General features: G+C 38.4%; 1 protein-coding gene across 8 annotated transcripts in view; it reads right to left on the bottom strand.

Moving 5' to 3' along the window:
* Nucleotides 1–3,914: 3,914 nt before the first annotated feature.
* The window catches only part of ap3d1 (adaptor related protein complex 3 subunit delta 1), a 48,278-nt gene continuing 37,893 nt past the window's right edge, over nt 3,915–14,299 (bottom strand). For 5 of the 8 annotated variants that reach the window (XM_057841296.1, XM_057841298.1, XM_057841302.1 and 2 more), the window contains 7 exons: nt 14,270–14,290; nt 13,497–13,686; nt 11,116–11,204; nt 10,944–11,029; nt 10,753–10,874; nt 7,476–7,555; nt 3,915–4,921 (listed from right to left, as the gene is read on the bottom strand). In XM_057841296.1, coding sequence (XP_057697279.1) covers nt 4,826–4,921; nt 7,476–7,555; nt 10,753–10,874; nt 10,944–11,029; nt 11,116–11,204; nt 13,497–13,686; nt 14,270–14,290 — 684 coding nt within the window. In that variant the 3' untranslated portion in view covers nt 3,915–4,825. The remainder of the gene's footprint in view (nt 4,922–7,475; nt 7,556–10,752; nt 10,875–10,943; nt 11,030–11,115; nt 11,205–13,496; nt 13,687–14,269; nt 14,291–14,299) is intronic. The other 3 variants (XM_057841299.1, XM_057841301.1, XM_057841297.1) reach the window with 2 other exon arrangements.

Raw genomic sequence — 14,299 nt, 5'->3', positions numbered from 1 at the left:
CCCCCAAGAAGAAAATGAAATCGCTGGTATGGGAATACTTCGGCTACAGAAAAGTTACAGACGGCCACGGTGTAGAGGAGGAGGGCAAATTGACATGTACATAATATAGAGCTTTAATAGTCATTGACACAAGACATGACAACAAAATTACGTTTGATGAGTGAGCATCGGGCCGCTGCAGATGAACCGTGCCGCCAACTTTCTCTTCTTCAGAAATTACAGAGCAGTTACAGTGAACACACATATATCATACAACTGATACAAATAAAAGCAACGGAGTGTAGCATCATATATGTTTTATTTTCACTTTAAGTAGGGTCATCTTTACAGGGAATTAAGATCATTCACGTCCCCCATTTGAAACATGACATTGTACAACTGGCGAGTATGGAGAAACAAGACAGTACCTTCAAAAATCTGATGTTGAGAGTATAATTTTCATGTCACGAGCCAAAAATCTTACAAAAAGAACACTACGGCCGATCGGAGAGAGAAAACGAGTAGCCCCTCAGTACGCTGCGTCACATGACCTGCTTTAATAAAACCCGCCCTTTCCTCCTTCTCCCGTTTTAATAATTTAAATTATTCAACTATATGGACTCCCCCCTCCCCCTAAAAAAACATTGAATGCATAAAAACATGAATCCACTGTGGTCCATTAAAATGAAAAAAAACTGGAAAATTAACAAAACAATGACATTTCAAGTGAAAATGTCCACGGGAGATTATATAAAAGAACAAAATCATACATTCCTGAATCATGCAATATACAAATTGGAATGCAATAAAATCTGGAATTGATGGTGATCAATGAGAAAGATGCTTCACAAATAAGTCATTGTCAAGAACAGGTAAACGTTTCCTATGGACATTCCTGCAATTTACAGTTGACCACAAATCTAGTCAGACTCATGAGGGAAAAGTTTTCAGGAAATGGCAGACAAACATACAGTATTTCATTCTAGCAGCCGGTAACAGTGAGCCTTAAGCTTGCTACTTCAGAGATTTAGGCCGAGACTGGTTCGGCCTGCTGTAACGCAAATGGAAATGCAAGACGGGCGCACGGGAGGAGAACAAAGGCTGTGGTGCCTAATACTGATAAGTGTATTGTCATACATTTGTAGCAGTGATGAAACATGGATGCCTCCCAAGACACAAAGACCATCAACACGGAGTCATTCTTTTTTTTTAATAAAGATTTTTAAGGAAAATGTTGAAGATTTTAGAAGATCTGTCATACTATCTTGTGTCACCCTTTCTGAGGCATCAAAGCTGCAATCAAATAGATCTGCTTTGAAAACAATTGTCATTGTCATTTCTACACACCTAATTTTTCAAAAACATGTCTCACTTTAGTGAGTATGGTCAGGAAGGCAAGGGCGAATAATTACCCACTACAATGCTAATTAGCGTTAAAGGGAAAGACAACAGCTAATTTAAGTGACCTTCATGTAAAAGTTGTTTAAAAGTATTTAAGTACAGTGTATTACAAAAGTGAGCACACCCCTCGCATTTCTGCAGAAATTTAAGTACCGTATTGGCCCGAATATAAGACGGCCCTGATTATAAGACGACCCCCTCTTTTTCAAGAAGAAAAGACTTTTTGAACACCAAATTAGTTTTTATACATAAAATAATTACAGTACATCCGAAACAAATGATTATAACAATATATTTGAGAGGAGAAAGCATGTTAGTTTGCCCCATTCAAATCTTAATATCTGAACATTTAAATATGTAAACTAAAGTGCAATCACATTCGTAAATGAATGGCTTCTGGTTTTTGAAATGTAAATAAACTAGGGCTGTCAAAATCATCGCGTTAACGGGCGGTAATTAATTTTTTAAATTAATCATGTTAAAATATTTGATGCAATTAACGCACATGCCCCGCTCAAACAGATTAAAATGACAGTACAATGTAATGTCCGCTTGTTACTTGTTTTTTGGTGTTTGGCGCCATCTGCTGGCGCTTGGGTCCAACTGCTTTAATGGGTTAGGACCATGAGTGAGCATGGTGTAATTATTGACATCAACAATGGCGAGCTACTAGTTTATTTTTTGATGGAAAATTTGACAAATTTGAATAAAACGAAAACATTAAGAGGGGTTAATATAAAATTTCTATAACTTGTACTAAAATTTATCTTTTAAGAACTACAAGTCTCTCTATCCATGGATCGCTTTAAGCGAATGTTAATAATGTTAATGCCATCTTGTTGATTTATTGATATAATAAACAAATACGGTACTTACGTACCGTATGTTGAATGTACTGTATATATCCGTCTTGTGTCTTTCCATTCCAACAATAATTTATAGAAAAATATGGCATATTTTATAGATGGTTTAAATTGCGATTAATTACGATTAATTTTTAAGCTGTAATTAACTCGATTAAATTTTTTTTTTTTTTTTTTTTTTAATTGTTTGACAGCCCTAAAATTTTATTGTGATAAAACAACAAAATTGCAATAACTGCATTAACCATCAAAGTGAAGTCTTAACTGTAACTGTAGTCTTGAAACAAATCTGAATAAGGGAAAACATTGCAATAAAATAATGCAAACTGGTTTAACTTGAGAGTAGCGGAGATCTGTCATGACAACATCGCTTCACTGATATCTGGCGCCATCTAGCGTTGTGAATGGGTAAAACGTCTAGACTGCGAATATAAGACGACCCCCACTTTGTCAGTCTTATTCGCGCCAATACGGTTTATCTTTTCATGGGACAACACTGACAAAATGACACTTTGACACAATGAAAATTAGTCTGTGGGCATCTTATGTAGTAGAGGATTTATTTTCCCTTCAAAATAACTCAAAATATACCCATTAACACCTAAACCCCTGGCAACAAAAGTGAGTACACCCCATAGAAACTACGTACATCCCTAAATGTCCAAATTGAGTACTGCTTGTCATTTTCCCTCCAAAATGTCATGCATTGTTGCAGAGATTGAAGAGGTGGGGGGTCAGCCTGTTAGTGCTCAGACCATACGCCGCACTCTACATCAAATTGGTGTGCATGGCTGTCACCCCAGGAGGAAGCCTCTTCAGAAGCCCGCTCGTCTAGACCATAGAACATGGTTCCAGTAATCCATGTGCTTTGTTGACATGTCTTCAGCAAACTGTTTGCGGGCTTTGTGTACTGTCTTCAGAAGAGGCTTCCTCCTGGGGTGACAGCCATGCACGCCAATTTGATGTAGAGTGCGGCGTATGGTCTGAGCACTAACAGGCTGACCCCCACCTCTTCAAACTCATGTAACGAGTCACATGACATTTTGGAGGGAAAATGACAAGCAGTACTCAATTTGGACATTTAGGCATGTACGTAGTTTCTATGGGGTGTACTCACTTTTGTTGCCAGGGGTTTAGATATTAATGGCTATATTTTGAGTTACTTTGAAGGGAAATTAACTATTATATTAGCTGCACACAGACTAATTTTCATTGTGTTAAAGTGTCATTTTGTCAGTTGTCCAGTGAAAAGATATACTTAAATATCTGCAGAAATGCGAGGGGTGTACTCACTTTTGTGATACACTGTATGCAAACGGTTAATTTTAGACCGCTGACAATAGTGAAAGTATGTAAAAATGGGGGGGGGGGGGGGGGGGGGGGGACACTGCACAGTCATTTTGTGGTGCCAGTTATACCAACAAACATACACGATGATATACTGGAGCACAAGTGCATGGAATTATGGGTATTATTTCGGTCATGGAGAAGGGCGCGCAATTTGGATTGCCCCCCCTCCATACTTCACATCAGGAAAAACGATTTCCCCCCCAACTTATTAAACAAGATACTTGCCACTGGGAATTACATGGTTAAGGTGTTGTCTTTCCCTTTAAAGACATCACTTTCGCAAAGAGCTCAGTGGATGTTTTTTTTTTTTTTGGGGGGGGGGGGGGGGGGGGGGGAAGCAGTAAAATGGGCTTCAATGATCTTTTGACAAGAATGTCTATAAAGTCAAATAATTAACAATTACTGACGTTTATTTTTTTCCCAATGAAAAAAACATTTATGTGTATGACAGACAAACCAATGTAACAATGTTATAACACAAACTTGTGATTGGTGCCAACTTGTGTTTATTCCCTCCATTTTGGTCCTTTATTTTATTTAAACAAGGTTGCTCTTATATTGTGGGAAATGAAACAGGGTAGGAGGGATTGTGTGAGAATGGGCCGTGCACACTACTCACAAAAACTTTTAGAAGTCAAATTATGTTCATTTAAGTAAAGGTAATAGTGCATTTTGAGTTCAATCTGAAATACAATCAGAAAATTCAACATCCCTAATTTTTGTGCGTAGTTTTAAATCGCTTCAGCTGATCTACTGCAGGCTCAACGGTCAGTGAGGACGAGGCAGGGGAGTGAGAGTATCTCTCATTTTAGGAGAGACACTAGATTCCAAGGCCAAGACAGCAGTCGGATGTTTAGACACACGCACACACACACACACAAGTAGAAGGCGCAAACAGGTGTTCAAAAAGAAAAAACAGCACACACAAATGACAAAATAATTCCAAAACAGTAAAAATGCAGTTCAAACATCAACAGCAAAAGTCCAGTTCTCAACATTACACCATGTCACAGATTGACAGTGCTGGAGAAGGAGAGAGGAGGAGGACGAGGGACATCCGAGAGCTCAGTAGAGAGGAAATTGAAAAGTGCGCTGCAGGAGAAGACGGAGCAAGTACACATTGAGTCTGTAAAACATCAAGTGGGTGCACTCAAGACTGTTTTCAATGTGGTCGTGTGTTTTAGTGAGGAAGGAGGCAGAGAAACGAGGAAGTTGGGCTACCCTGGGCACAATCAGCACTGAGAGAAGGTCTGCTTGATCTCATCCAGCACATTTCCAAGGAGCGCAGGCTCATCACATTTGGCGTCGATGGACACAGTCTGGTCGGACTGCGAAAGGAGCAATGTGTCACTCATGAACTTTATGAAATCATTTATAGAGAAAGTAACTACAGTTGTAGTATGAATTCTACATGGAAGCACCACTCCCTGGCGGTAAGCAGGGATGAAATAGAACTCAAGTCTCAGAGCACCACTATGAGGGCCATCAATAACTCGTTGGGTGCCATTGACTGCCCTAGACGTCGATTCCATTTTGAAAAGGAGGACAAGCAGGGTATGATCTCCGCAATCAATGGCAGACAATGAGTTAAAATATGTTCAGGGTCAGTACACCTTTTTCATGTCCAAATTCAAGCACTTTTTAAGGACTTTCAAGACTAATTTTCCTTTTAAACATTGTACACATATATTGCCATTTATTCACATAACCATATATCTAACCAGCTCACATAGTCACATAACCATTTACCATACTCACTTAATCGTTCTTTGTCTTATAACAGTGTGTTTATCTACTTTAAGAACATTTGGTAACAGCACAAGGACTCTTGCTCAAGGTCCCGAGCAGGGGGTACTCAAGTCTGAAATTAAGGGAGTGCTGAAAAAATTGATTTTTAGATGCATCGCGATTCAACACGTGACGATTCGATTACGATTCGTAAATGTTCAAAAACGATTTTTCATAATAACTTTATGACAGCGGCTAGCAGCGGAACAAAATTCAAGATACATCTGCCGCCCGGACAACTTTGGCGGACTCACGCAAAACGATGATGGATGCTGATGGTTACTGAGCGAGAGATTTACTCCTTTTCAAAAGACTCGAAAATAAATGTGTATTAGACAGGCAGCGACCCTGCGGTCGCACTTCTGTGCGCAACTTATTTTTGAGAGCGAGAGGGGGAGAGAGAGATAGTTCGTTGCTCCTTGTCTTTTAGTTGTCCAGCAGTAGGTTCAAGTCGTGTTAATTGGAAAAAGTCCCTAGTGTTTTGCTAAGTCCCATGTCTATCAATTAGAGGTGAGTACACGAACCCTCTTGTACTGTTTGGATTTTATTGCTGTTGTTTTTTAAGATGTTACTAGTTAGCGCTGAGCGCTATGCTATTTAGCAACTCTGCTAACATGTATTTCCATGTCAAGTTGTGCGTTGTTTGGTGGTGTACAAAAGTTACTCCAGATGCAGAACGTTAAAAACCAGGATAAAGTACAGCAGTATCTTTACAAACATGCAAAATAGTACGGAAATTCGTGAAAAAATAGTATATTAGTTACAAGAAGTCTTATTTCTAATCACACTTAAAAAAAAAAAAAAAAAAAAGCTTACAAGAATAGGCAGATATGCTCTTTGGCTAACGATATCATCCAGATTTATCGCATCAATATCTTTCAATCTTTTTCAATCTTTTTCCAAAATGATCAACTATCAATTTAAAATTTTTGTGTTCCACTAGATGGTGCTGTTTTGTCCATTAAACTCAAGCAGCACTCTCCATTTTCAAGAGTGGCTCATTTCCAAAGAGCTCCTATTGATGTTGCATAGTGTACAATCAGAGGCGGGTTGGGTAGCCATAAATTTTACTCAAGTCAGTAGCGTTACTTCAAAATAATATTACTCGAGTAAAGTAGTCATCCAAAAAATGTACTCAAATACAAGTAAAAAAAAAGTATCCAGTGGAAAGAATACTCAAGTAATGGGTAACATTTTGAGTAACTGGTTATTTTTGTTTGATTTTTTGTTTTTTAAAACAATGGTGTTTTTTTTCTCTCAGCATAAACTTATCTATATGAACTGTTGTTATAATGATACTGTACAATATCCCATTACATAACCCCATTAACCCAAAGATATTAAACAAAAATCATTAACGAGAGAAAAGCAAGCATAAGAAGCACTATTCGTCCAAAGAACATGACTCTAGTGGAGAAAATAGTTCCTAGTTTTAGTAGTGAATGCTGTAGTTCCTTCATAGTTACTATTAGGAAATTAAAAGGATCAGATCTCCGGTTTTCCGTGGTCGATCGGTGCCAAATAAAAACTGGGAAAGTTTTAAATCAGTGATTTCGATTCATGTTGAGGGCAGCGTTCTATGTCAAATACTTAATTTGTTACAGTGCTTTAAAGACGCGTGATTGAACAGGCTTGCGTGACCATAGAACGGCAACCTTGCATCTGATTGGTGTAATGGAGTCATGTTATAATTGTTGTGATGTCTCATTGGTGAAATTAGAAGCGCTACTCTTGGCAATAGCATCACTAGCAATAAATAAATAAATCTAATATGTAGAATAAAGAGGAAAAATGTAACGACTTGTGTATCCCAAAGTAGCGGAGTAAGAGTAGCGTTTTTTTCTTCACAAATCTACTCTAGTAAAAAGTATGGCTTAGTAAAACTACTCTTAGAAGTACATTTTTCTCAAAAACTTACTCAAGTAAATGTAACTGAGTACATGTAACGCATTACTACCCACCTCTGTGTGTAATGGCATCTTAATTTGATTAATGCTTAAGTAGTTTTACGAACATATTTACAAAAATATTTGAGGGACTGACTTTTTTTTCCCCCAAATCAGCTCAAGGCAGGAAAATGTTTCATCTACTCACAGTTTTGACAAGCAGACAAACATGGTGACCCTGGATAGATCTGCTGTACATGGAGGCACAGGAGTCCACCCGCTCCACAACTAGTTAGAAATAAAGAAAAAACATTTAAAAAAAAAAAAAAAAAAAAAAAAAAAAAAAAAAACTCATTTTTATATATGCACTAATACAAAGGTTTTATGTGGGTACAATTTTTATACAAATGGAGGGCTTTTATTAACTCTTTGTATGATTGGCCTGGAGTGAAATCATTTAACAATACAAACTAATAATAAAAACAAATATTTTCTTAAACATTCAGCTCCCCTGATAATTGGCGATAAAGATTCTAGAATGTATTAACTTAAAGGGAACCTTGGATAAAGAGACATGTAGTTCTTAAAAGATAAATGTTAGTACGAGTTACAATAATTTGATATTAAAACCCCTCTGAATGTTTTCGTTTTAACAAAATTTGTAAAATTTTAGGCCAAAAAATTAACCAGTAGGTTGCCATTATTGTTGTTGATGTCGCAGCGCGGTGACGTCACATGGGCTCGCTGCCGGACTTCCACAGTGTCACTCGTGAACTACATAAACATGTCGTTGGTTCTGCCCTTCCAAATTATAACCCGAACGTAATATTAATGACAAGGAATGTCGCTATTTCACAAAACGAGCCGCAAAGGCAAAATGTACATCAAAAATGGGATGAGAGAAGTAGCTTACATGTGTCAAATTGGCTAGTGACAGCTAGCACTCTCCTGCTCTAGTGACGGAGAAGGAGAGTGTTTGATGTCAAAAAAATGTTTGCAGATCTTCATCGAGTGGTTTTTTTGTGTGTTCAATAAACCGTTGTATGCAACCCCTCTGCATTTGTTGTCTAATCTGTGGTCAAGCCTCGCTTCCGCATTCGCCAACCATTTGTTGCTTTTCATCTGAGGACTTGAGTTACTTTTGCAGCTAATTGATCGATAAACAATACACAAACTATCGATGAAGAAAAAATAACATCGTCATTGTGGCGTTTCCTGATTGTCGCCAAAAGTGTGTGGTCTTGAACGCTCCCTTATTGCAGCGCCAGTGCAGAGTGGAAAAGAGAATCACGTTTGCTCACAATATGTATCACGTGCTTTAAGTACACGACAGTCCTTTTAGATCTCAATGTGCAAAATAATGTCATTATAACCTGTTGGGGCAATCTGTTGGGCAGAAAATGATGTGAATAGCCAGCAATCAGAGTAAGTGTAAAACATGTATTCATTCGTTTTTAAGCAAGCTTCCGGACTCTCGGGAGCAACATTTTATAAACTGAGACACAGGCAGGCTGATCATCGACGACGTGGACAGCGCATTTACGTGACAAAAATACGGTTGGTGATGCAAAAAAAATCAAACCGCTGTGTACTACTGATACCATCCACACGACAGCTCTGGATGCTAACTATCTCCATAATAATGTAACGAATCAGGTTATACCATAGTGGAGGCATTTGCTTGCGTTCCTGAATGCACCGCGTGACTTACGGAGGTCCGGCAGACAGCAGCTGTGTGTTGTATAAGTTCCCAAAATAAAGAATTGCAACTTTACTAATCGGGTGACACTTTTTAGACGTTACAATTAGAGATGTCCCGATCGATTGTCTCCGATCACGTCATTTTCAAAGTATCAGAATCGGCAAAAAAATATCGGCCATGCCTTTTTTTAATATATATATATATATTTTTTTTAAATTAAATCGTTTTCTAATTGTATTTAACGTTACAGACATAATATGTTACACTCATCCAGAGTCTTTAGTTTAAGCTTAAGGTAGGGTTATCAAATTTATTCCAATAACGGCGGTAATAAGTTTTTTTTAAATGTATCACGTTAAAAAATGTAACGCAATTAATGCATGCGTTGCACGACCCACTCACGCATTATCGCGCTCAATCTGTAATGGCGCCATTTTACCTATATAGAGAGATAAAAGGCTGCATAAAATAAGTAGAGTGAATTTTGGCAACCTTTGGAGGCTTATTTTAATTGGCTAAAGCCTTACAATCCCTCTCCATACAATTAGTAATACCATGGGAAGCAATGAGGGGAAGCAAGATCGCATTTGATCTTTTTCTTAACAACTTATTTTATTTCCCAACGCAGAGAAGATATATGAATTGCTAGCACTAAGCACAGTCATGGTTCCACTTCCCATCATGGTTCCACTTCCCATCATGCATTGGGGCATGGCTGCAGTATCATTTACTGAAAGCTCAACAAATACACTAGATGGCAATATTTAGTCACAATATACAAAGTCATAAATCTTTCTATCCGCGGATCCCTCTCACAGAAAGAATGGTAATAATGTAAATGCCATCTTGAGGATTTATTGTCATAATAAAGAAATACAGTACTTATGTACTGTATGTTGAATGTATATATTCGTCCGAGTTTTATTCATTTTTTTCTTAATGCATTGCCAAAATGTATATGATCGGGAAAAATTATTGGGAATGATTGGAATTGAATCGGGAGCAAAAAAAAGCAATCGGATCGGGAAATATCGGGATCGGCAGATACTCAAACTAAAACGATCGGGATCGAGTCGGAAGCAAAAAAACATGATCGGAACAACCCTAGTTACAATAATAACGGAATAAGTTGGATCACACAATACTTTACTGTGAAGATCCGCAAAAATTTTTTCACATCACTCTCCGGCTTTGTCAGTAAAGCAGGAGTGCTAGCTGTCACTAGCGAACCTGACACATGTACGCTACTCCTTCCATCCCATTTTTGATGTTAATTTTGCTTTTGCTGCTTGTTTTGTGAAATATCGACAGGGCTATCCTTCTTATCAATATCAAGTTCGGGTTCAAATTGGAAGGGCAGAACGGACGACATGTTTACGTAGTTCACAAGTGACACTGTGGAAGTCCGGCAACGAGCCCATGTGACGTCACCGCGCTGTCATGTCAACAACAATAATGGCGACCTACTAGTTAAAATAATTTTACAAATTTATCAAAACGAAAACATTAAGAGGGGTTTTAATATCAAATTAGTATAACTCGTACTAGCATTTATGTTCTAAGAACTACATGTCTTTCTATCCTTGGATCCCTTTAAGATGGCCAATTCCTAATAATTTAATGTTTGCGGTTGCAATTGACTGTAATAGTCTGTCAATCCTCAGAAGCAATGGGAAAATGTTTAAGGAATTCGAAGAGATTTTAAGGAAAAACAGTTGGCAAATATCCGTTTAATCAGCGCTATAAATCAGATCATATGAAATGGATAGTTTTGCGCGTTTACCAGAGAAGTGGTGATGGAAGCAGATCCTGGCCAGAAGGTGATGAAAGGGCATGTTGACTCCTTCCAGTTTAATAGAGCTGCCCTTCAAGTCCCCAGATTCCAACAACTTTGCAAATGCATCGCTAGGAGAAACAACACCATTAAATTCCTACTAAATTCCCGCCATGAAAAAGATGGTCATGTGTCCTCACCTGTAGCATGGAGTGGTGATTAGGTAGGAGGTGCAAGTAAAGTGCAGTTTGAAGTCCAGTTTTTCATGAGTTGAGGAGTCTTCATTCTGACACAAGGAAATTAAACTTTTGAATGATTGCCCCACCAGGGTTTTCAAATGCGTAGACTGCAATTCACTATTTGTTTTCTAACCTTGACAATGAATGTAAGTGTTCCCTTCAGTTTCTGTGGCATCACGATGCTCTGCACGGTGAACACAAAGCGAGCTTCATTGGACACCCCTGCATCGTGGAAAAATAGTTATCAGTTCCAGTAGCCCCAAGTCTTCGCACCTTATTATGCCAACAACTGGGTTATGAAAGAAAAGTTTTTCAGCTGACGTAAAATATTGTAATACTTTAATATTATATACAGGAGTCAAGAGTTACGAACGAGTTCCGTTCCAAAGCTGGTGACGTAACCTGGATTTCCGCCTCCAGTGGAATGAAAAACTATTTGTAATTTCTCACATTTCTGCGTAAAATCACCATCAAATGTGATCTGATCTTTGTCAAAATCACACAGATTGAAAAAAACCTCTCTGCGTTAACTAAAGCCACCCAAACATTTATAGGTTTTCATATTTTAATGAGGATAGCATGCAAACAATGGCAGAAGGGGGAAAAATAAGTAAGTGAAACCTCTGCCTAAGTAGACTTAAAGAGCAATTGAAACCAATTTCTACCAAACAATTTTAAGTCAGGTGTGTGCCCAATCACTGATGAGTGGTTTAAAGCTGCCCTGCCCACTATAAGACACACGCTTGATAAGAATTGTCTTGATGAGAAACATTGTCTGATGTGCATTACGGCTCGGTCAAAAGAGCTGTCTGAAGACCTGCGATCAAGGATTGTTGATTTGTATACAGCTGGGAAAGGAAAAACCATCTCTAAAAGTCTGGATGTTCATCAACCTCTACAAATAAATAGAGTTTGGCACTGTTGCTTCTCTCTCTCCCAAAGAGTGGCCGTCCACCAAAGATGACGCCAAGAGTTCAGATATTAAATATATTAAATGTGATGATTCACTTACTTATTTTTCCCCCTTCTGTCATTGTTTGCATACGATCCTCATTAAAATATGAAACCCTATAAATCAGACATGTCCAAAGTCCGGCCTGGGGGCCAAATGCAGCCCGTGGTCAAATTTCATCAGGCCCCCAGCCTCCTTCATAAAATCAATAACGTCTGGCCCGCACACAGACTTAATAAATTGGTCAGCAGTACTGCTACCAGCATATGAAGTAGCTTACACACTAAATGCTGCTCCTCATTTACCCACTAAAAGGCAGCAGCACTCGAAGCAACATTATCCAATGTGATACTTTACTCCTAATTTTCTAAAATGGCGACAATTAACAAAAAGTTGACTGCGATGGCTGACGCTTCAAAATTGGACTATTTCTTTACTAAAATACGCAACAACTGTGTCTGCCTCATTTGCAAAAAGACAGTCGCTGTTTTTAAAAAGCTCAATGTGAGGTGATATTACCAAACAAGACGCGCTGACATGTACGACAAGATTACCGGGAAGATACATAGCGAGAAATTGAAGCAACTTGAGGCTGGTTTAATTTCACAGCAGCGGTATTTCGCAAGAGCCCGAGAATTGAAAGAAAAAGCTACAAAGGCTAGTTGCGGGATTGTTGAAATTATTAATTTAAAAAAATAATAAAGCAAATGTGACACACAGAATTGCTTGCTAAAATTTGCTTATATATATATATATATATATATATATATTGTTCTACGTACAGGACATCAGCCAAGGTCGGCCCCTCACATTTTTACCACACCAAATCTGGCCCCCTTTGCAAAAAGTTTGGACACCCCTGCTATAAATGTTTGGGTGGTTTTAGTTAAAGAAGTTGCTTTTTTCATCTGTGTGGTTTTGACAAAGATCAGAACACATTTGATGGGGATTTTATGCAGAAATGTGAGAAATTCCAAAAGGTTCAGATACTTCATCGCATTGTAAGTCGGAATTCACCGTGAAAGTCGAAATTTACGTCGAAATACTTTATCGAAAAACAAAAAAACATTGCAACCCGAAGCGTCCATGCAACCTGATTTGTTAAATTACTGTTTTATTTTTACATTACGTGAAGCAGAAGTTTTGCTTACTTCGACTGTTTGTGACGTAATCTCTGCATCAACACAAAGCTTCATTTGGCAATGAACATGGTGTTATCGCCTGATGCAGTATGCCTTTATAATGTTTAGTTTTGTTTTCATGGAAATTGATTTTCTTTAGGAACCATCTTAAAGACCCAGCTTCCTTCTTTGGGGCCATAATGTGAAAAAAGGAGGGCGAAAAAGGCAAAGATTCTACCCGCGAGCAAACACAGACAATTACTGTGCACTAGCTACGCGGTGGGTACTAAATGGTGGACATTGTAAAGTCGAAACGTCGTAGGTTGAGGACACTGTAACCCGAGCACTCCTTGTATGTAAATAAAATTGAATCAATAAAAACTCATGGATTGCATTACAAGCAGCAAATTAATGGTATGCACTTTGCAGAGCCCTACTGACCAGGGGGTAGCTGAAAGGGGACTGTGAGACCATCGTGCGCACCCGCCCCTTCTGGCCTCTGCAGCTTGGAGTTCAGTGAGTCCAGCACATTGAACTCCATGGATTTCAGGAAGCTGTCGCACTTGTTCTCAAAGATGATTGACACCACTACCTGGCTTCCATCTTGTAGGTTCCCCTGGATGTCGTACACCTGAGTGTTACAAGAAAAGACCATCTGAAATTCCTGTTGACTTCTTTATTTTGAAAGAAAATAGTTGCACAGTTTAACCTCCAAAGGCAAACACCATCAAAGTCAGACAAATCAGTCAAGCCTGAAAAATAATTTTTACATTTATTCCGGTGGAAACTAACCCATTTGTGAATTATGCAATGGGAAAACTGTCTTTGATAGTTATTGAACTGTCTGTCTCATTTAAATTGCAAACCGTTACTGTCAAAAGGAAAAAAAACCAGTTATCGGCCACCAAAGCTCCGTAACTGATTTAAGATGAATGTTTATAAGTTGCAAAAAATGTTTGGAAATGACTGAGGTCGACCATAAAAGATGTGATCAACCATGGAGGTTTGACTGTGTATTTTGCTGCACACAGCATCAACCACACTTGGCTCTTTTCCGCAAATGCAACACGAGATAACAAGGACAAAGAATTTGAGAATAGGAAGCAGCTCTGTGCACAGGAAGGCCGATCAATGCAGGAAAAAAAAAAAAAAGAAACACATCTAGGACAGCAATTACAGTAATGTTCTGCCAGCCACAGAACCTTGACGAATACCTGATCAGCATCTTCCATCATCTTAAAAGA

The sequence above is a fragment of the Corythoichthys intestinalis genome, chromosome 7 (assembly GCF_030265065.1).
Source record: "Corythoichthys intestinalis isolate RoL2023-P3 chromosome 7, ASM3026506v1, whole genome shotgun sequence".
Taxonomy (NCBI): Eukaryota; Metazoa; Chordata; class Actinopteri; order Syngnathiformes; family Syngnathidae; genus Corythoichthys; species Corythoichthys intestinalis.
The sequence above is the reverse complement of the archived record's forward strand: the minus strand, read 5'-3'. Positions and strand labels throughout refer to the sequence as shown.